The sequence below is a fragment of the Indicator indicator genome, chromosome 15 (genome assembly GCF_027791375.1).
Source record: "Indicator indicator isolate 239-I01 chromosome 15, UM_Iind_1.1, whole genome shotgun sequence".
Lineage (NCBI taxonomy): Eukaryota > Metazoa > Chordata > Aves > Piciformes > Indicatoridae > Indicator > Indicator indicator.
In genome coordinates this window covers 20,179,514-20,199,846 of record NC_072024.1, presented here as the reverse complement: position 1 = coordinate 20,199,846, position 20,333 = coordinate 20,179,514, and the positions used below count along the sequence as shown (strand labels likewise).

General features: G+C 37.5%; 2 protein-coding genes across 2 annotated transcripts in view; one reads left to right on the top strand and one right to left on the bottom strand.

Moving 5' to 3' along the window:
- The window catches only part of CENPP (centromere protein P), a 138,464-nt gene that overhangs the window by 39,815 nt on the left and 78,316 nt on the right, over window positions 1–20,333 (top strand). The gene's annotated exons all lie outside the window — the stretch shown is intronic.
- OMD (osteomodulin) lies at window positions 284–5,282 on the bottom strand. Its single transcript, XM_054387403.1, has 3 exons — window positions 5,041–5,282; window positions 1,490–2,442; window positions 284–594 (listed from the first exon to the last, which is right to left on the bottom strand). The coding sequence occupies exons 1-3, from the start codon at window positions 5,280–5,282 to the stop codon at window positions 284–286; spliced, it is 1,506 nt and encodes a 501-aa protein (XP_054243378.1).

The following is a 20,333-nucleotide window of genomic DNA, read 5'->3' as shown; positions in this document are numbered from 1 at the left end:
TCAACTTAGACTATCCACCCAAGGATGAGTCCATCATCAACCCAGGTGCTGAGGGGAAATTTTCAAACATACCAGGTCATATATCAAACTCCTAGCACTGGAATGAGAACTGTTTCACCCCTAGTATGATGGTTTTCACTGCATGAATAAGAGGCAGTTTACCTACACTAAAATCCAGTTTATAAATATATCTTAAATATCCCAAACTATCCAACTGCTGTAAAATGGATACGAATACCCCACAACTAAGGCAGTTTTGTGAATACTAATTGTCATTACTTCACTAAAAGTAAGGGTGAAAGTAGTTGTCTTCTGCTTCATGATCTTCTTCAGTTTCATGGTCAGGTGTTTCATGATTGGCTTCAGCTTCTTCAAATTCTTCTGGTGTTAAAAATCGTCGGAACACTGCTGTTCTTAGCTGAGTTGACTTGTTGACCTTTTGTTCCCCATAGTAAATGGTTCGGATGTGGGGGAAGCAGAAGAATGCATAGGTGCTTAGTGGAACTGTGAGCTTGTTTTGGTCCACCCGTATATAGGTTAGTTGGTTGATGTTCATTGGTTCAATATGTGGACACATCAAAGTAACGTTTATGACTGGAAGAGAAAGGAAAACGTTAATTAAAATACAGGAAATAGTTGCAGTTAAGACCTATTCCAAAAGTGAAACTTTGTGTTTTGAAATTCAGAAGGGAAAACTGTGCTGCACAGCATGAGTATAATCCATCACTGTGTGTTAAACCAGTTCTAAATGATTGTGATAATGGTTCTGGGACTTGCCAAGTATAAGTTTATGGGGTAAAGTTAAAAATAAGTATAACTGCTAGTACAATTTGTAAGGACCGTTTTATGGGACAGGAATATTTTCATCATTCCTTTTCTCTGTATGTTTTTATCAATTGTCTAATCAGAAGCAATTTTCAAAAAGTTTTTAGCTTGGTGTATGGGAAACTGGTGTTAAATTTTACAGAAAATAGCAAATTCAGGGGTAAGGTGCAAAAATAAAATCTTTTCCAATTTCACCAGTCTGATGTGAACAGGGGATGTGATAACACTGCACCAAAAGGACAGGATGATGTCCTTTCTGCACTGTAAGCTGATCAGAAGCTACATGGCTGCCTTTGCTCCAGAGTGCATGAACTCTTGGGTTAGTGCCATGTTAGCTGATTAGTTCACAGCACCAAAAGGCCAAGCTCACCTCTCTGGTGAGGAGAGACATGAGGAGGACATCAGTGTGCCTCTTGAACTATGGGCAGATTTGGATGACTGCTGGATCGTGGTTTATACATGACCTAACCAAGAAGCTGTAAGGTGGCAGGTCCTCAAAACCATGGACACAACAAAAGAGGTGTTTCTGCCATTTTTTGGATGTGGGCTAAAAATTCTCAATTCTGGATAGTAAGCAAGGTATGCCAAACTCAACCCCCTCCCACAGCCAGTGCCAAAACCCACTAGGAGTTTTGCTTGTAAAGAATTGCAACCATCTACGTACCTTCAATGTCGTTGTCTTGGATATACAAATGCTGCAGACTTCTTGGAATATAGAATACTTGTTTTAATTTGTTATGTCCAAGATTAAGTTCTAGAAGGTTGGGTAGATTAAAGGTGTTGCATGGGATGTTCTGCAGGTTATTGTGAGACATTCTTAGAGCAATGATTTTTGGAAGTCTGCTGAAATAGTTTTCTGGAATATAAGAAATGGAGTTATTTTCAAGAGAGAGATGCATAAGTGATGAGGGTAGATCAGGAGGCATAATCTGGAATCTGTTGTTGCATAAGTTGAGCTGCATTAAATTTTTGAGGTTTGAAAAGGGTTTTCCTTTGAGTACTGAGTCATCAAGTGAGTTATTGCAAAGGTCAAGCATGGTTATGTTGGGTAATTCTTCCAGGGCATTTGCAGATAACTGAGAAATCTTGTTGGAACCAAGGAGGAGTCTCTCTAGAGAGCTGGGGAGTGGGAATGGAAATTCTTCCAATTCATTATATTGTAAATGAAGTTGCACTAAGTTCAAAAGTTTGGCAAAAACACCACTGTCAATCATATGAAATTTAATTTTGTTGTGATTGAGGTTAATTTCTCTTAGGAAGGTAGCATTAGTGAATGGTCCTGCAGGCACAGCTTCAATGTCGTTGTTTTGCAGATAAAGTTGTTGGACGTGATTAGGGATATTTGGTATTGTCTTCAGTTTACGATGATCACAGTACATTGATAACGGAAAAGCTGGTGGACAGAAGCATTCTTTGGCACACTCAACTGGAAAGGGAAAGGGAGGACCTTCAGGTTGTGTATTTGGATTAAAATAATAAGGATGTTGATGATCTGGCTCATCATATTCATCCTCAAAATCGTAGTCTTCATATTGACAAAAGACCATGGCAGCACAGAGGAGGTGAATGATTAATAACTGGCTCAGAATCCCCATCTTTAAACTTATATCATATATCCTGTTGATGAGAAGGAAAAATTGGTTTATTAGCTAGTCATCATATAAATCACATTAAAAGTTTCCTTTTTAAGAAGCAGCAGTACAAGGTAAATGAAAAAAAAAAGGGGGGCGGGGGGAGTTTGCCAACAGTGTCAGTGATATTAGCAAACACAAGTTTTGTTCTGTATCTTTCAAGAAATCAATCATAAACAAATATACCAAGTAAATATAAGGTTTCTTGTCTGATTTGAAAAAAGGAGCAGCTTTCTACCTATATCATACCTGTTGCAGAAGGATACCATATCACTTGGGAGTAGGGAAAAAAAATCCTCCATTACAGAGCAGTTGCAAAAGGACTTTGTGGTGAAGTGTAATCTGAGGTTTGTGTTGGACGTTTGAGGTGTTGCACTCTTTCCACTGTAATGGGTTAAACATCAGCCTCACAAGTCAGTTTTAAATCAGTGGGAATGGAATTCCTGAGCAACATTTATTTCTCAGTGCTTTGCAAACACATAAGCAGCCTTATTCATCTCTGTCAAGATGAAATATGTTTTTGCAAATGTATTAGTTGTTCTTACTGTGAATTTGCACTGCACAAATGGTACATGGTCAGTATCACAGAATCACGTAGTCCAGCCTGATGCTCCAAGTGTTTCCATCTCCAACAGCAAATTAGATCAACCCAGGCTTTGTCTGGATGAGCTTTGAAAATCTTCAAGGGTAGAATTCCAGCCTCTCTCTAAACAACCCAGGTTAGTGCTGTTCTACACTCCTTGTCAAGAAATTTGCTAGTTTCGCTGAGCACCTGAGCTGTGGCTTGTGTCTTATTTTTCTTGTTCTTAAGCAGTTATTTTTATTGAAAATATATATCCTTGTTTCTAGCAATAGATTACTTTGAAACAGTGCATTTTATGTAAAATAGAAATTCATATGGCATTGGTGATAATATGTCCTGTGGCACTTTGGGGTTGTTTTTTTTGGTTTTTTTTTACATTTTTTACAAAACGTGGACAACATAATACAGTGCATTAATGATGATTAAAACCTAGTTTTTCTACTTCATTTAATCAATACAATTCAACCATTGCATACTGCACATTGTGTAAAACCCTTACTGATAAAAAGTTTTCTTGATTATCTTCCTTCCTAATTTACATTAGAAGTACCCTTCTAAGGTGAAACACTCATGTTGTGGAAGATAAACAATTATACCTGTAAAATTTTGATGCTCAAAGGCATTTTTAGACCACTTTATGCAGTGAGAGCAGCTCTGTTATTTGGCAGAATTGGTTATGAATCACATCAAGCTATTCGACTTAATCACCAGTTCAGCATTGCAGGTCAAAGCACATTAGTCATGGAAAATGCTAAGAGGGTTTGCTCACTATAGTATGGGAACCTTCAGGCAGAGGAAAACATATCCCTAGGATTTTAGTAATGAAATTCTTGTTTGTTAATCAGAGAACTCTCCTTTTTTCCCCTGATGCTCTTAATGTTTAAAAAAAATGTTTACCAATCAGTAACAAAGGAGGTGAGAGTTACTTCCTATGCTTCATAGTGGTGATTGATTGCCTAATGCACGATGCATTCTTCAAATTGAGTGAGAAAGATGTCTGACCTAGTCTAAGTAAATAGCAGAAATACATTTACACAGAGAGCAACCTTGCACCACAAGCAATGTATAAATGCACTATGCTGATAAACCTTGCAGGCACCTGCTGGGATGAGAAGCAGTACTGTGCTTCAGGAGAAATGAATTGCCTTCTCAGTGTATATTGGAAGAATACCCTATCACCATGTTTCTAACTTCTAGTCAGACCTGATAGTGTCTAACTATATAAAATCTCTTTCTAAACCTTATGACTTGATTCTGGCTTTTCTGAACAATCTGCTCCCATTCTTGGTTTCCTTTTGATTCCTGTTGCTTCCTCTCCATTTAAGTCTGGAATTTTAGCTTCACTTTCTGGTTTTATTCTCTCAGCACTTCTCCTAGGTGTCACAAAATTCCAATTAATAGTTTTTGTTCTCAGTGCCACAGTAGTCCTTATAAACCAGGGGGAACAACTCGTGATAGTCCTGCTCAGTTTGAGGAAAAAGTTTACTTAGGCCTTTATGCAATTGATTTGCTGTGCAGACAATGTGAAGAGAGCTATCATCACTTCAGACAGAATGATAAGTAATAGGCACCAAAGTCTCTTTCTGGAAAGAGAGTAGCTGGTATCTGAGGAGATTACTCTTTTGTTATACCCTGGCTGTAGCTGAGTGCATTTTGGTAGACCACGACCTGTCCTGCCAGGCTTGCAGGTCATGTCTCAAAGCACCAAGATACTAACGCTTCTTCACCCAATATTAACCTTTAGAGCAAGGAATCATGTCAGGTGAAACTTGATAATGGCAAACACAGGTCAGATGCACTCAGCATGATAAACTGCATGCTTAGAAAACTGAAAGAAAACAGAAAATCCTAAAAGCTTAATTCCCTACCTTCTGTAGTAAACTCAGAGCTCAGTAACTAGTTGTAAGCAGTTTGCTAACTGAAAGCTAGAAGTTACATAGTGTGCATCACTCACTCTTAACTGCAAAAGGAACACAATCATGTCGGTTTATTCCTGCTTACCAAGAGAACTTACTCGTTGAAACTCTGTGAAGCTCCAGTTGTAGAGGGCAGCAAGTTATTGTGCTGGAGAAATCATCTGAGAAATAGCCTAACACAGCTGGAGGAATAAAAGATCTCCCTAAGCCATATTTTGTGGTGAGGAGCCTTGTGGGAAGGCAAAGCAAAATAATAGCCTTAGCCTTTCTTCTCATTTGCCATGAGAAAGAAAGGAAGGAAAAAAAAAAAGGCTTGTGCCACATCATCAGTCACTGTAGATGCTGTGTCATAAGTCTGTGAAGTGCTTTTTCCTTTTGTTAAAATCAATTCAAAAGTATCTGCAAGATTCTTTCAGTGTTACCATTCAGTTCGCATTAAAATAAAACTGAGAAAGACCTCAAAAAAAAAAAAAAAAAACAACCCCAAAAAGATTTCAGAGGTCGTTGATTCACAGTGTGGTTTGAACTACAGAGGTTCAGTTATGTGAAAGATTTGTTCTCTGGAGGATAAAGTTAAGAAGCAGTAAGAAATTAACCTTATCAAGATTGAGGAAGAGCATGTGCTATAGAGAAGCTCTTTTGAATATCTGCCATTTTATACTTTTTTCCCTTCCACAACCCATGTTTTGTGTTTTCTTCCCCAAAGCAGTTGTGCCCTGCATTGCTGTGGGTGTGCTGATGTACTTCTTGGTGTCATTTTGAAGTTGTACTTCAGGAATAGTCTCTTCCCATGTAATACATTCTATGGTTAAATGTTCAACATGCATTTCCTAATTTGTATAGAAACAGCGTAAATCTTCCTATGGGAAGGACAAGTACACCATGAGATATCAGCTGTATTACTGAAAAAAAACCCAAACACAGCTTTTAAGAGAGAGGAGAAAAAAGAAAGGCATGGTTTGGTTTTGCTGCTGTGTGGTATTTAAGTTTTGGTATATGCAAAAAATAAATGGAGAAAAAGGACCTTTTTGTTGTCTAGATGCAATTCTAGATAAGTATATGATTTATCAGAAGCAATTATGCTATTGGTTTGGTAAAAGAATTAAATTATTTCCAAATCTATTCACAATGAATTTGGTTCTTAAAAAGGCAGAAGTGCCTTTGAGGTGTCATAATTGAGGAAATAAAGGAGTAGTAAGTGTTACTTTTTAGTCTTTGAGCTTCCTGAAGCTGATGGCTTGCTTGACCTTTCAAAGTTTCCTTTGTAACACTGAGGACAAGAACATCGTCTACAAAGATAAGTCTTATGTGATTCTGACATTTGGGAAAAGTACCAGAAATTATAAGCAAAAATAATAATGTGGGAGTTGGCAATATTGGAACTAAAATAAAGCAATTATGTGTTTATGTAGAGAACACAGAACGTAAGGGAGGGATTTAAAGAGTGAAATTAAAACACAAAGTTTTATTAACAGTACTGTAAGTAGTTAAATAGCTACATTGTACCACTAAACACAATTAATTCTAAATAACAAAAGCAGTTGATTTTTGAAATAGAGTATTTTCATAATAATGAGTGAAAAAAACCAACACACCAAGTTTGTTGTGATTGTTAGTAAAATATTTGCCACTGCAAAATTTGAGAGTTTTGAAGAACAAGACAAAGAAAAAGGTACAGATTTTTGGTGGTTGCATTATATAATGATTCTAAGTAAAGCATGTTAAAAAATTACAACTATTTTTATCTTCAGATAAAAGTTGGACTCAATGAGAATTTTTGTTTCATACCTGATACTCTTCTGTTTTCCACTACTGATTGAGTCCCAAATCCTCTTAAGCTATCAGGAGTCTTAACTGTCTCATGATGCATTTAGAAATCCATGGAAGCAGAGCAGAAGAGTGTCCTTTGGAGAAACTGTAGCAGAGCTCTTGGTGATGCAGATCTATCCATGGGATATATTCAAACTCTCTTCCCTTTTTGTTGCATGAGCTGTCTTGGATATAAACAAGTCTGTGATCTTGGTCAAGTTGTGTGGTTTGATCTTCTCTTACTTTTGGTTAGAGGTTTAGTAGGAATTTCCTAACAAGGAGGTTAATGAGAGGTCTGAATTTAACATCATTCATGTAAGACTTCTTGTTTCAAAAGCTGTGACAAATCGAAGTTTCAAAAATGTTTTGCATTTTATAAAACAATGCTTCATGAGGACTTGTTGAATTAGTAAGTTTTTCTCATTATTTTACTTATGTAGGAGTGATGCAAAGCAAGGTCTTTATCCAAGTAGGAGTCAGGGTTGGCTTGAAGCTGGTTCATTTTATTAAGCCAAACTTGGATGAATCCTTCTTGTAAATAAAAATATTTGGAATTTTACCATCTTTTATCAACTGTGTTCAACTCCTGAGACTTGTTAGCTTTTTCTCCTTTGGTTCTGAAATGAAGGCTTAAGAAAGAAGACTGCTGTAGTATTTGGTGACTTGAGGCTTGTTAGCTAGCTGATTAACAGTACATTTAAATGATTTGAAATTTCTGCATTTTAGCCCAAATATGCATAAAATAAGTAGAGAAGAAAACCAGTGGCACTAAGGTGAATGGGACTGGCCCTGATATAAGAATGAATGAATTATGCAGCTTGGAGTTTTCTTTATATTCATAATTCTCCTATAAAAGATTCTTGGGTTTCTTTGTGTTTCTCTACAGCTTTTAATTATCCATACAAAGCATAGAGACAGGAAAACAAAAGTGCACATTGATGGGGATTAAAGGAATTCAGATCAAGTTGTGTAAATCAGAACTGAGATGTCCTGAAAGTATGACTTCAGCTGGAGTCAGGCCTTCCTATTAGACGTCTGAAGAAAGACCTCAAGCTCAGAATTTTAAAATCCTGAGTTGAGACTTCTGAAAGAATTGTGTTTTAGAAAGGAATTGGTGATTTTAGTTTGTTACTGCACAGTAAAAAAAGAGAATGTGCAATCAAATATAATGAGGAAGTTTGAAAGTTGTAATTTAGTTCCTCATAAAGCTTGTGGGTTCCTGCAGTATGAAACAGCCTTAGGCATGTATCATCTAGCCTGGGCTGCACTTCAGACTGTAGGCACAGAAAACCTTCACATCTGCATTCTTAGGTATTAACTGGCAGTCTACAAACACTGTCAGCTTACCACCTACAGCCTTTAGGACTGTCATATGTGATCTGAACAGCACTTATGCTTGTCATCAACAGAAGTAACTTATCATCAAGACTGTAGTGGCTGCTGCATTGATTTATTCAGTGCCACAACTTTGTCTGAAAATTCAGATACTGAAGTGTAGAGCCCTCAGCAAATCAAGGTAATGAATTGCTTGATCTTGCCAAGCCTCCAGCTCAGCCAGAGCACTAAGTTGTTAGTAGGTCTTACAGACTTCTTGTTATTCTACTTTTCAGTGGAAAATTCTAGGAGCATGTTCCAGTGTGAACGAGCATTTGTAGTGGTGGAAAAGTGGGCATCAAGTCATATCAACAATCCTGCAGAGCTGAGACAAGGTTCAGCCTGTTTAAAAAAGGAGAGGAAGATGGAGCTGTGCCATGCATGAGGCTTACCTCTGGCCTGAACCTTATTGTGTGGTCTCTGTTTATTTCTCATGTAGCAGGATGAAAACTCTGACAACACTCATCTTAGGCAGCCAGTTTTATATGTGTGGCTTTGTTTTGCTAGGAGCTACCAGGAAGAACGTATTGAGCAGCTGAAAACAGCTGAATTTACAAAAGGTATATTTGAAAAATAATTCCTAAGATGATCATAGTATATGACAGGTGTCTGGAATTTCAGTAATAAACATTGTTAATAGAACTGAAAGAACAAAGAGTGTTTTGTAATGGAGGAAAGTGCAAAAGGTAATATAGCTGAATGTGGATTTGCAGAGATCCTTGAACAGACCCAATCCAACCTGGAAAGTCCAAATACAGTAGGGCCCTTGTTACTTGTCCCTGTTGCCTGTGTAAAAGTTTATTCAGTATTATTTGAGATAGTTTAAAACAACACTCCTTTTATATTTACTGGGTTTTAAAAAAAAGTAGTATGTTTTCAGTTCTTTAGCAGCTTAGGCACAACTTAAAAAACGAAAACCAAAATCTGAGGACTTTTTCATGTGAAGTTGACTAGAAACTTGCTGCTTATTAGTAGAGCATTGCAAGCATTCACTTTAACTATATGACTTCATTCCTTGAGTCTGTTCTGAAGCAGGCGCTTCTACTCATTTGTTTCAAACAGGTCTGCTAACCTCAATGCCCTAAGCTGATAGATAACTAAGAGTGTGAATTTTACTGTATCTTCATAATTTATATTAGTACTTCATGCATTATTTTGTTCATTCATAGCAATGAACTAATTGCATTTTTGTTAAAATAACTAGATGTGCCTGCAGCTTCAGATCGTTCCCATGTTTGTGTCGAGTCTGCAAATCATATGTTTATAGCCAAAGCTTTCTCTTCTTCAGGCACTTTCAGGCAAAGGATAAGGAATAGTTGTCTAGTTATCTGCCAAAGAATTCCTGAATGGTCATGCATAGGAAAATGTTTTGCATTAGCAGAAATTTTCCTCTTGTACGTGATGGAAAGTGCTTCCCATTTGCTCTTTTGAGTGTATTTAAGAGTCAAGGTCCTTATTTGTTTTTATGGTGACTACAGACTGTGTTTCTTTTCATGGTAGATGTATTTATTTTAACATTTCCAAAGCAAGAGATAATAACTATCTTGCTTTGTGGTGCAGAGGATTTTGCCAGGCAGCCTCTCAGCTCTCTCCAGTAGTGTGGAAACTGGAGATCATCCTTAAACTTGTTCTGAATTTTTATTATCCCTCTTTCTTCTGCAGAAAAAATCCTCTCAGTTTAGAACACGACCTTGTCATGCTGATATCACAGCCAACATTACATATGGCCTGCAGTCCTTTTTTCTGCAGTCACAATCTGACTTGGGAACTTTCATGGGAACACCAAGTATTTACTACACATCATTCATCTGTATCCTGGCATATTCTTTTACAAGGAAAGATATCATCTCTGCACCCTTTATTTCCTTCACTTGCTCCCTATTTTTATCTTAATTTTGCTTGGATTTTCTTTAAATAATACTGGTTTGGAAAAGATACTTGTCCGTTCACCTGTATTCTTGCCTGACGTAAAATTAACGTGTCATTTGACTTATGGCAAGTAATCAAATTGAAGTGTTTCTCTACTGTTTGAATTTGAGAGTCACATCTGCTTCTTGGCAGAGCAGAGACAGGGTCTCAGAGTTGTTTTATCCAAGTGCTGTGGCAGGAAGTCTTCTGTTTGTTCAATCCTTAGCCATTCTGAGACTCTTGAAAGGCATTGTGGCTGCTTCTGGTGAGGACTTGAACACGACTCACACTTAAACAACATTGATGTTAGAGGTCATTTCCTTAGGGAGGATGAGTTGTCCAAGGTATTAGTTGCAGATCTTCTGTGGTAATCAAGCAGGTGTCCTTATGTCTGAACCTGACTCTTGCCTTCTCCTGTAAGTTTTTGAGTGTGAAGGTAATGTCTGCAACTATTCGTAGTTGAAATAGAAACATCCATAATACCTTCATTTTAAATAAAAGAGAAAAAAAAAAAATCTGTTTTAGAAGATGGCACAGAACTGGTCTCTTGAGTGATTACATTGAACTCTATCCGAACTGAGCCAATAGTAGTAGCTGCCTGTTAAAAATGTTAATGTTCTATAAGGTGACAAAACAGCTGTCCAGAGCTCCCTTCACATCTTTTCCAGTTTCTGGGCTTATTGCTGAAACCCCTCAGTATGTCTGTGTGTTACAAAAGCAGTCACAGAGAGGTGGGTGGTGTGATTTTTTAGCTGGTGATGGGTGAGCTAGGTACTAGATTTACCCAGTGTAATGTTTGAGAGAAAGGTACTCTAGAAAGACCAAAAAGTTACTTTATGAAGCAACTGCACATCGAACAGATGTGTTTTCCATGCTCACATTTTCTCCTCTTCTCAGGTTCCTGTACATTCTGATTTTGGGAGGGAACTGTTGAAGTGGGAAGCATGTGTTACCCTTTCTGTTGTAAGAGCATAAGCAGCAGCAGTGTGCATCTGTAACACACACGGGCACTGCTGAGACAAAGGAGTCAGGAAACACTGCCTTACCTAGGTAAGCTCTGGTGGAACATGCTCAAGGAGAACATCTCCAAGATTTTTAGTTAGTGTGGTAAGAAACCTTTTAATTTGTTTACTGTTCACTCTGTTTATGGCTTTATCTTAAATAATGATACAGATTTTTTTATAAAGAGTAACTGTTTCCCACCCCCAATCTGTTAGATGGAAGCCATGAGAGAAATGTTGAGGACTGGTTTCATATCAGACTTAGTTTTTACTTTTCTGAAATAACAGATTGTGAGTTTGACTTACAGAAATTCAATCTGAATGCGCTTTGTTTAGGTTCAAACAGCAGTAATAATTGCTCCAGGAAGACATTTCAGGAAGAATTTTACCAAAATACTGAAGGATTATAGTACTAATGTGTAATTTCCTATAGATTTCACTTGGCTTTTGGGTTCAAGAGGATGAGATACTGGCATTTTGACCTTGTACTAGCTTAACAGGGTTGTGTTCTGAAAAGTTCAGTGCTTTATTGTACAGGTAAATGGGCATTAACTGTGATCTTCAATGAATGACAAAAAAAGAAATCGTTTGCCATATTGCTTAAGGAAGTGTTTTATGGAGCCTCTCTATGATAATGGAGGTTTGAACTATGTCTTTTGCATGGCATCACACAAGACTTCATCTTTGTATCAAATGTGCCTGTTTTACAGGCCACTATGTAGAAGCATAACTTGTCAGGTAGAACATAAAATCATTATCTTTGTTACTCAGTTTACATAGATATTTTCATGGAACATAGCTTCTAAAACTACTCTGTTTTTTTTTCAACTCACAATGTATTATATGAAGATTTTGCTGGCTGCTATTATATAGCTAGTGAATACAGGACCAAGTATTGTACTGCTGTATTGACATTAATTTACTCTGGCTTTCTATGTTAGTAATTTTATAAATGGAGTTTAATAAATATTTTTTGTTCTGTGAAATTTGGTATTTGGGGAAACAGAAAATATTGGAAATAACAATTTACAGGAGAATAATGTGTAAATGGAAATAGTATGCATTAGCTTACAATGTGAATGAAAAAGATGCATTTGAGAAAGTTAAGCTTTCATAAAAGCATTAATTTCTATCTGTTAAACAATAAGTGGTTTTGAGCAAGTCACAGCATCGCTGCTGAAGCAATAAGTCAACATTTGCTTTTCACTGTTCTTGGAGCCTACTAGCCTACTATATCACTTCCTGAAGCTGAGCATCAGCTTAATACAGGAGGGGCTTCTGCACTTTCTTCATGCTATAAAAACTGGGTCCTCTGGCTGACCCATGAGTAACTTACTCAATCTGTTCCTTGTTTGAGCTTGTAGAATAGAAAGAAGATAGAAGCTAGAGCTGACAGAAGAAAACAGTGATGTCTGGATGTTCTTCTTGGTGGTCTAAATATAAGATATATATGTAGGTAAAATAATACCCTTTAGAATGGAAGGCCAGCTTTCCACAAATGAGAAAGGAAGGAGTTAAGGTGTTCTGTGAAGAGTGTTTCTGTAATGAAAATATTTTCCTAGGTCTTTGTATCTAAAAAGCACTTGGAAATAATACGGGCTGAACAAGTATGAGGCAAGTGCATGATTGTGTCAGTAACTTGCTCCCTCTCTGTCTCTCAGGAAATTTTTACATCTTTTGGCAGCCAGCCAACTAGAGATTTTTTTTTTCCCCCCCCAATGCTTAGCTTTCTTCTGAATAAAAGAATGTAACTCCTTTAAAGTTACTGCAAATGTAAGTGTGAAGAGAGCATTTTAATTTCAGCATTGCTGCTCTCGACTCTGATAGAAACCTTTGTGTAGGTGATGGATAGTGCCTGTGTAATGCATCAGTATGAAGCAGGCTGCACAAGATGCAAAGATGTTGTGTATGCATTTTGGCTACTCTAATTCATCCAAGCTTCTAAATTTACTGCCTATGCACAGCGAGTTTGTGGCACCTCTTAGCTGTGTGTGGAAATTGATCTCTAAGGTTCCTTCCAACCCAATCCCTTCTGTGATTCTGTGAAATGTGTGGGATTCTCATCAAAACTACATCCACTGTGCCGCTGTTACAGAGATCTCACGCTCTCCAAGTTTCTCCTGGACAAAAATTTGAGACAGAAGTGTTCATGCATAGAAAAAGCTGGCTGTAGGGTATTCCCACTGCAGCCATAGCAGCACAATGGTTAAATCCAGAATTGTGTTCTTGACTTCTGTAGAATGTTCATATTTTATATGAAAAACTGCAACAAGTCTGTCTGTTGGCAGCATGCTATGTTAAGCTAATCTTTTATTGGCTGAAGCAAGCTTTGAGAAACAGCCCAACTTGGTTCAAAATATTGATTAGTTTTGGAAATACCCTAAATACCATGAAAGCCTTTCTCTTTGTTTTATATTTAACACTGTCTCCGAACTCACGTGATTCACTGAGTGTGCAGGGTAAATCTGACATTTATCTCACCAGATCATTTTAGGCAGTGGTATGTGATACGTGGCGTTTGGAATTCAAGTCAGATTTTCATTTACTCCAGGGCTTTTCCATATGTTTCCTATTAGCAGCTTTGTTCTCAAACCTCTAGTCTCCCCAGAAAGGAGAGGGGGGAAAAAAAAAAAAGAAGAAACAATCTTAAATTCTAGACAGAGGGAAGGAGAAAAAAAATTTGACTTCAGATCATGATTTCATTATTTTTTGCTTACCATTACTTTTGTTGTCATCCTGGCATTAAATTGTGATCAAAATACAATGGAAATATCTGTGAGGCCTTTTGTCTGTGTTTCTGGACAAATAGTGCAATATTTTAACCAGTAATCTACTCGTAAGAATGTGAAATATTGAGCAGTGATGTTTGGTGGTATTCCCAATATTTTCATGTGAATTTTGTTCCTTCCTTTGAAAACTTTCAAAATTAAGACTACTTGGTTTTGGTAGTTTTTACTGGGAAGTCTTCTCAAGTTGCTTCAGCAGATTGCAGTGAATGCAACTTACTTGTAGCATTATTAATGGTAACTATCAAAATATTAGCTAGAAGCCTAAGCTTTAGAAGATGTAACTTTAGATTAAACTTAAGCTTGAAAAGAAACTTCATAAGATTAGTCAATAGCCAGCTGGGGTTGAGTTAGTATGGTACGGAACAGAAATTGCTTGTCAGGACCCAGGTAAATGTTTTTTGAAATCATGTTAAATGATTTTAAATTTCCTAACAGTGAGGTTATCTCAGACTTCATAAGCATAACCTGGTTTAGGTAGGTGAACTATTTTACCACTTTACCAAACCAGTATGAATGTTTAAAACTTGCATATCTTAATTTATAGATTTTTATTTTTCCTTATGGTCTAGTCCTGGGCATTTGCCTCACTTTTGGGAAATGCTGGTACAAGAATTCTTGATGGGACAATTGCTGATGTGAAACTCTCTGGAAGTTTCTGCAATGGATAGAATAGCTAAACATGCATCTCTTGATTTCTGAAGGAAAGGGAACTTTGTTGTTGTCACTTGTTTCACCCAATACCTTTTCTTCCTCATTGCTAATTACAGACAAATCTGACCCAGGGTAGAGGGGAATATGTAGATACGTTCTACAAACTTGTGAAATATAACATCTGGGTAGGGGAAAGTGCTCCAAAGAGGTACTTCAGCTACAAAAAAAAGAGGCAGTTATAAATTCTCCTTCGCAGAAGCAGCAGCCAAATGGTAAGATGACACAGATGTTGACTAACCCCTTGGCATCCTTTTAGCTCTGTCACTTGGCAGCCACAATAGGCGGTAGCCATGGGAGGCAGCTGTAGGAGAAAATGCTGAGGTTTGGTGCAAGGTCGAAAGAAGCTGGAAAAACACAAGAGTTGTAAGGCTCAAATCCATAGGAATCCAGCCTTCTGTAGCTTCCTTGTTCATGGAGTAACTTAGTGACAGCAACACTGGCAATGGAGATTTGTCCTTATCCTTCTGATGCAGCCCAGGATACTGTTAGTCGTTTTGTAACAAAGGCATGTTGCTGGCTCACGTTCACCTTGTCCACCAGGACCGCCAGGTCCTTTCCTGCAAAGCTGATTTCCACCTAGTCTAGCGTTTACTGACGTGAGGTTATTCCGTGCTGGCTGGAGGTCTTGGCTCTTTGACAAAGCACATGAGGGTCCTTTTGGCCCATTTCTCCAGCCTCTCTGGCATGTCAGATGCCCTTCTTAGTTCTGTGTCATCAGTTAACTTGCTGAGGTTACTCTGCCCTATCAGCCAGATCATCAGTGAAGATACTGAACAGAACTGGAGCCAGTATTGACCCTTGGGGTGCACCACTACTTACTGGCCTCCAACTAGGATTCAGGAGATCACTGCCCTCTGCTCACTGTCATCCAGCCATCCACCTCACTGTCTGCTCATCCAGCCCATACCTCCTTGTGCTTTTATGATTTTACAACTGTCTTTACCCGAGCCCAGTCAGTGATATGCAGGTAGCTGTGCTCTTTCTCTCCTTTTGTCTTTCCAAACACTTCTGATTATAGTATACTCTTTCAGCTGGTTTGCCAGATACGCTGAATTCCTGTGGGGGTTTATGTAAATTGATAGCAGGGCAGATGAGGAAGATACTACTGGTACTAGGAAAAAAAAAAAGAAAAATCAACACTTCTTTACCTTGTTTAGCAGCAAAAGAAAGCACCTAGATGATCTGTGGGTTTCATACACTAGTCTGTAGAAAACCGAGTAGTTGATTCTGAGCCCATACTTCTAAACTGAATATATTGCTGTGAAAGAAATAAAGGAAATAAAAAAGATACTGTATTGGGACTAATATCATTCAGGCTATGAGATAGAATGAGATTCTGTGATAGGAGACTGAGGGTTGCATGTTGCAGGTGTCTTTACAAATCTGTTCTTCATTAGGTGTCTTGCTTGCAGAACAAACGTCTAAAACTGAAATGGTTTGATCTTTCAAAATTTTTGTTTTATTTGACTTTTCAATATAGATATAAAAGAAATCCTGGTTTATTTTATTTAAAATAATGTTGCATTAACATTTTTTTATTCTTTAAACTTTTAGCATCTTATGAAGTTTGTTACTTGTTTGCTGATGTCCTGTAACTTCTGTATTAATATTTGTATTGCTGTGTTTTATGTACTGCATTGAGTAGGTTGATACTGGGGAACCAGGCAGGGAGCAGACTCCTACTGATGAGGTTGTTTCATCCTTTAGCAAATTAATGGTGTAGAGCAGGGCATCGAACTCGGTCTTTAGAAGTACTCAAATAGGCTACTTTGCTTAATCAGTATTTGTGAGGTTTACTGGGCTGTTACTGTGCAGTAACTCACTGTTACTTATGCTGTTAAATTACTTTTCCTTCTAATGGTAACAGGCTGCCATCCTCTGGTGGAATCTGTTAACTGTCTGGTAGGGACCTGACAGATTTTCAGTGGAGAGAAAGCTGTTACAGCTTGGAAAGCTTAGATGAAATGAATTTTTTTTTTTTTTTAATTAGAGGAATGTAGTTACTAGTGCAAGGTATAAGTAGTAAGAGATGACTCTTAGAAAGATTTATATCAAATCCTTCTTTCTCCCTCTTTCCCGTTTTCATAATATCAGTGGAAAACGTAAAGGTGAAGTTGAGTTCTCAACAATTTTTCTCCCATCTGCTGATACTGAACTGCCATGTTTTGTGGAAAGATGGTGGCACACCAATGAGTTATCATTAGTCAGCTGTTACTCTGTTAATTTCATTGCTGTCCATATTCGGAAATCACTGCTCATTTTATATTAATGTCTGTCTGCTGTTGTGACATCCGCTTGGGTTTGTGTTAAAGTTTGTTGCAGGGGGTTAGTTCAACTGGCCTGCTATGCTCTGTAGAGGTGCAGGTTAACAAAAAAGGAAGCAGAAGTTGTTCTATGCATGTTCAGTTGTCTTGACCATGGCAGGTGCAGCATTCCTGTTGTCCATCCCATAAACTTCAATAAGACACTTTCTCTGTTCTGTTTCCTTTTACTCCCTGCTGCTAAATTAGTGTAGAATAATGTACTGCATTATGCTGTGAGTTTCTTCATGCAGAATCTGAATCAGCTTTTATATTTATCATTGCTGAATTGGTGTAAGCACAACAGTGTGAGTGTTTAATACATTTAAACTAGTACATACAAATGTAATGATTTTTTTTTTATTATCAGTTCCATTCTTTTTGCTAGCATTGTACTTGCTCTTCGTTGTGCATTCAACTGAAGGTTTGATTAAGTCCACCTTAACCCTCCCCTACCTTGAGGTGAAAATTGTTAACTTAGTTTTCTACAGAGTAGATTAAAAAAATTGGAAATTTTCCTTCCATGTTTCATTCTTAACCTTCTTTAGGACTGACTGATTTGCTGTTATATCGCTACTTGACCACTCTTTTCCACTGGAAGTCCCTCAGATATTTTTTGGCTATTGTTTACCCTCTGCTTATCTACAGATTTTCCTACTTCATCCTTTATTTGCTCTTCCTCTGTCTTTTCAATAGTAAACTTTATAAGTAGTGAACCTTTTCTGGAACATTAAGGACTTGAACTTTTTATCTGTTATTGCATAAGAATGGGCATTTACTTAAAATCTCCACTTTCTTCTTGGACAGTTGTTACTGATAGTGCTTTGTCTCTCTGGTGTGGGGTTTATGGGCTGTGTATGGTAGGATAAGGCCTGTTGTTAAGTGAAGGTTGGCACTTCCCAAAGGGTATGACCGTGCACTTGAGCTGTGCCATGAAGTAATAGCTGCTCCTGCTTGACTATGAGTGTAAAGATTTTGTGAGATGATCTATTCCAGGGTAAATGGCTAATCCATGTAGTGGGTTCTTCATGTAGCAAGTTTCATTCTTGCTTTCTTACTTCTGTTCATGATTTTTCCAAGGTTCTTCAGCGTTCCACATAAATCTCATAGAGGTGGCTTGAAGAGCTGGCTGTTTCCCTCTGTAACCTTCTCAGATTTATTACTGCTGGATTTAAAGTGTACCATGCAGAGAGGCTCAGACTGTGTCTTTGCTGGGAATGCAGAGTTGCAATAAAAGCTGGTTGGCATTCCTTGTGTGAGCTGTACAGCAACAGTTCTGTGTTTCTTGAGTGTAGCAATTCATTCCTTGGTGGAAATGTCAGCTGAAGGTATTGCCTTTTTTTATATACACATTCTCTTCTACCACAGGTCTACATCTAAAGATCATAGCTCTTCATGTGTGATGACACAGCTATAGCTAAAGAAGCCTGTGCTATAAACTAGATAACGAGCATATTCTTTGTCAGTTAAATTACTGTTTTCAGTACTGATCGCTGCTTTCCTCGTGTTACGTGTGAGAAAATGCACTCCTTAGAAACATCAAGAACCAGGAATGGAAAGATGCTTTGTGGTCTGCAGATTTGTTCTGGGGTTTGTGATGTTTTGTTTGATGGGGTTTGTTGGGGTTTTGTTTGTTTTTCATTTGTTCCTTTGGTAGTGTTTTTTGGTTTTGTGGCTGGTTTGTTTGTTTTCTGCTTTGAAGTGTTTTACAGAATTGCTGTTTGCAAAACCTATTCTTCAGTAAAAGCCCACCCTGGCCCACTCTCCTTCCTCTGCCCCCTCTACCCCTGTGGTTTTTGGTCTCAACAGCGTAGTGGTTCTAATGAAGTATTAAATACAAGACAGGCAGATGAAAATAAAATCAGATATTTGACTTGATATTTATTGCTTAGTGTATTTAGGGAGGTGGGTTAAACACTGAGAGACTGGAAATTTCTTGATATCTACTGCTAGTCTGTGTTGTTTCTCTTAACTGCTTCAAATAAAGTGTTGAATTTTTACTTTTATGAAGAACCACAGTGAGAAATGATGCACAAGATATACTGACTCGATGATCTTGGAGTTCTTTTCCAACTAAAACAGTTCTCTGGTTCTATGATTTGGGACAAGGAACAACAGAGAGACTATCTGGGGAAGAATCAGAAAGATGTTTAATTGTAATTTCTGAATGTTTTGACATGGCCTATCATATAATCAAGTGTACAAATGCAAGTATTCTTTAAGCTTATTTAATTTATTTTGAATCCCAATAGCAAATATACACTAAATAGATACATAAAATATCCATTTTATACAGTACTTGCAGTAATGAGTGTTCTGTGTGCTGACCTAGGTAAGATGTCAGGGCACTTGAGTTCCAGCTGTCTGCTTGCGTTCAGCAATTTTCAGGTAATTAATGAGGGATTCTTAACCCGTGTGAAGTCAAAATATAGAAGAGGAAAAAATTGCATGAAAAACATGATTACAGTTGTTATAGATAAAAGAAAATAGTTGTGCTGGTCTAAAGGGAGTTTAATAATCTTTCCTATTAAGCTTGAAGCATACGATAAATCTTGAGTCCTACTTTTTAATGTTCAGACTGCATCAAGTTATATTGATAGCAAAAGGTTGAAGGACTTTTCCCTCTGAAAGTTGCAAGAAAAGATACCCAAACTTTTTCAAGAGGTTTTGTGTGTGTTAGTTCTTGATATTGGATTGGATAGATTGGATATTAGAGGAAACTTCTTCACTGAGAGGCTTCTCAAACTCTGGATCAGGCTTCTCTTGGGGTCATGATTGAATCCCCATCCCTGGAGGTGTTTTAAAAAGTAAGGGATGTGGTGCTGTGGGACATGGTTTAGCACCAGACTTGGTACAGTCAGAGAATGGTTGGACTCAATATTTAAATCTCTTCCAACGGAAATGATTCTGTGCTTCTAAGGTATGAAACCTGCCTTTATCTCACTCGATAGATTATAAAAGTATGTTGTAGTTTAGAGACAGGACCTTGCACTATTGTACCTTTTTATTGCACCTTTGCTGATTATCAAAATAGGCTCAAGGAGTTGCCCTTCAAGTCTGATAATTATGGGGGTTTTGCAACTTTCCTTACAACACTTTTTGGCAGAGAAAAAGGTCCTTACTATGGAAAAAGTCACTTCCACTTGTTTTTTAGAATTTACTTGAAAGAAAGAATATGTTAAAACTGTGATTTAAGTAAAGAATTTAACATCTATAATAGGAAACATCAAATATAGTTTCCAGTTCAGTTTCCAAGAGTCCTTCTGTAAGTTATAAAAGCATTTGTTTAAATTATTCAAATGTAGGTTGAACATTGTCACATAATACAACTGATATTATTAACACACTGTTTCTAATTAATTATTCTCAAAATAGCAAATGCTTTGTAAACTGGTTGAGTTGTGTAAAATTGGCATTTTTCTGCAAATTTCAAGTATTGTAGAAGTGATTTTGATGAGTTGCTTTTTGACATGACCAACTTGGGTA

Bases quoted from the DNA above. Each gene is read 5' to 3' on its own strand.
- OMD (XM_054387403.1), bottom strand. From the start codon at position 5,282: ATGATGTGGCACAAGCCTTTTTTTTTTTCCTTCCTTTCTTTCTCATGG. The intron at 2,443-5,040 runs GTAAGCAGGAAT...TCTCATCAACAG, and splicing joins TCAACGAGTAAGTTCTCTTG to GATATATGATATAAGTTTAA. The intron at 595-1,489 runs GTACGTAGATGG...TTTCTCTTCCAG, and splicing joins CCAAGACAACGACATTGAAG to TCATAAACGTTACTTTGATG.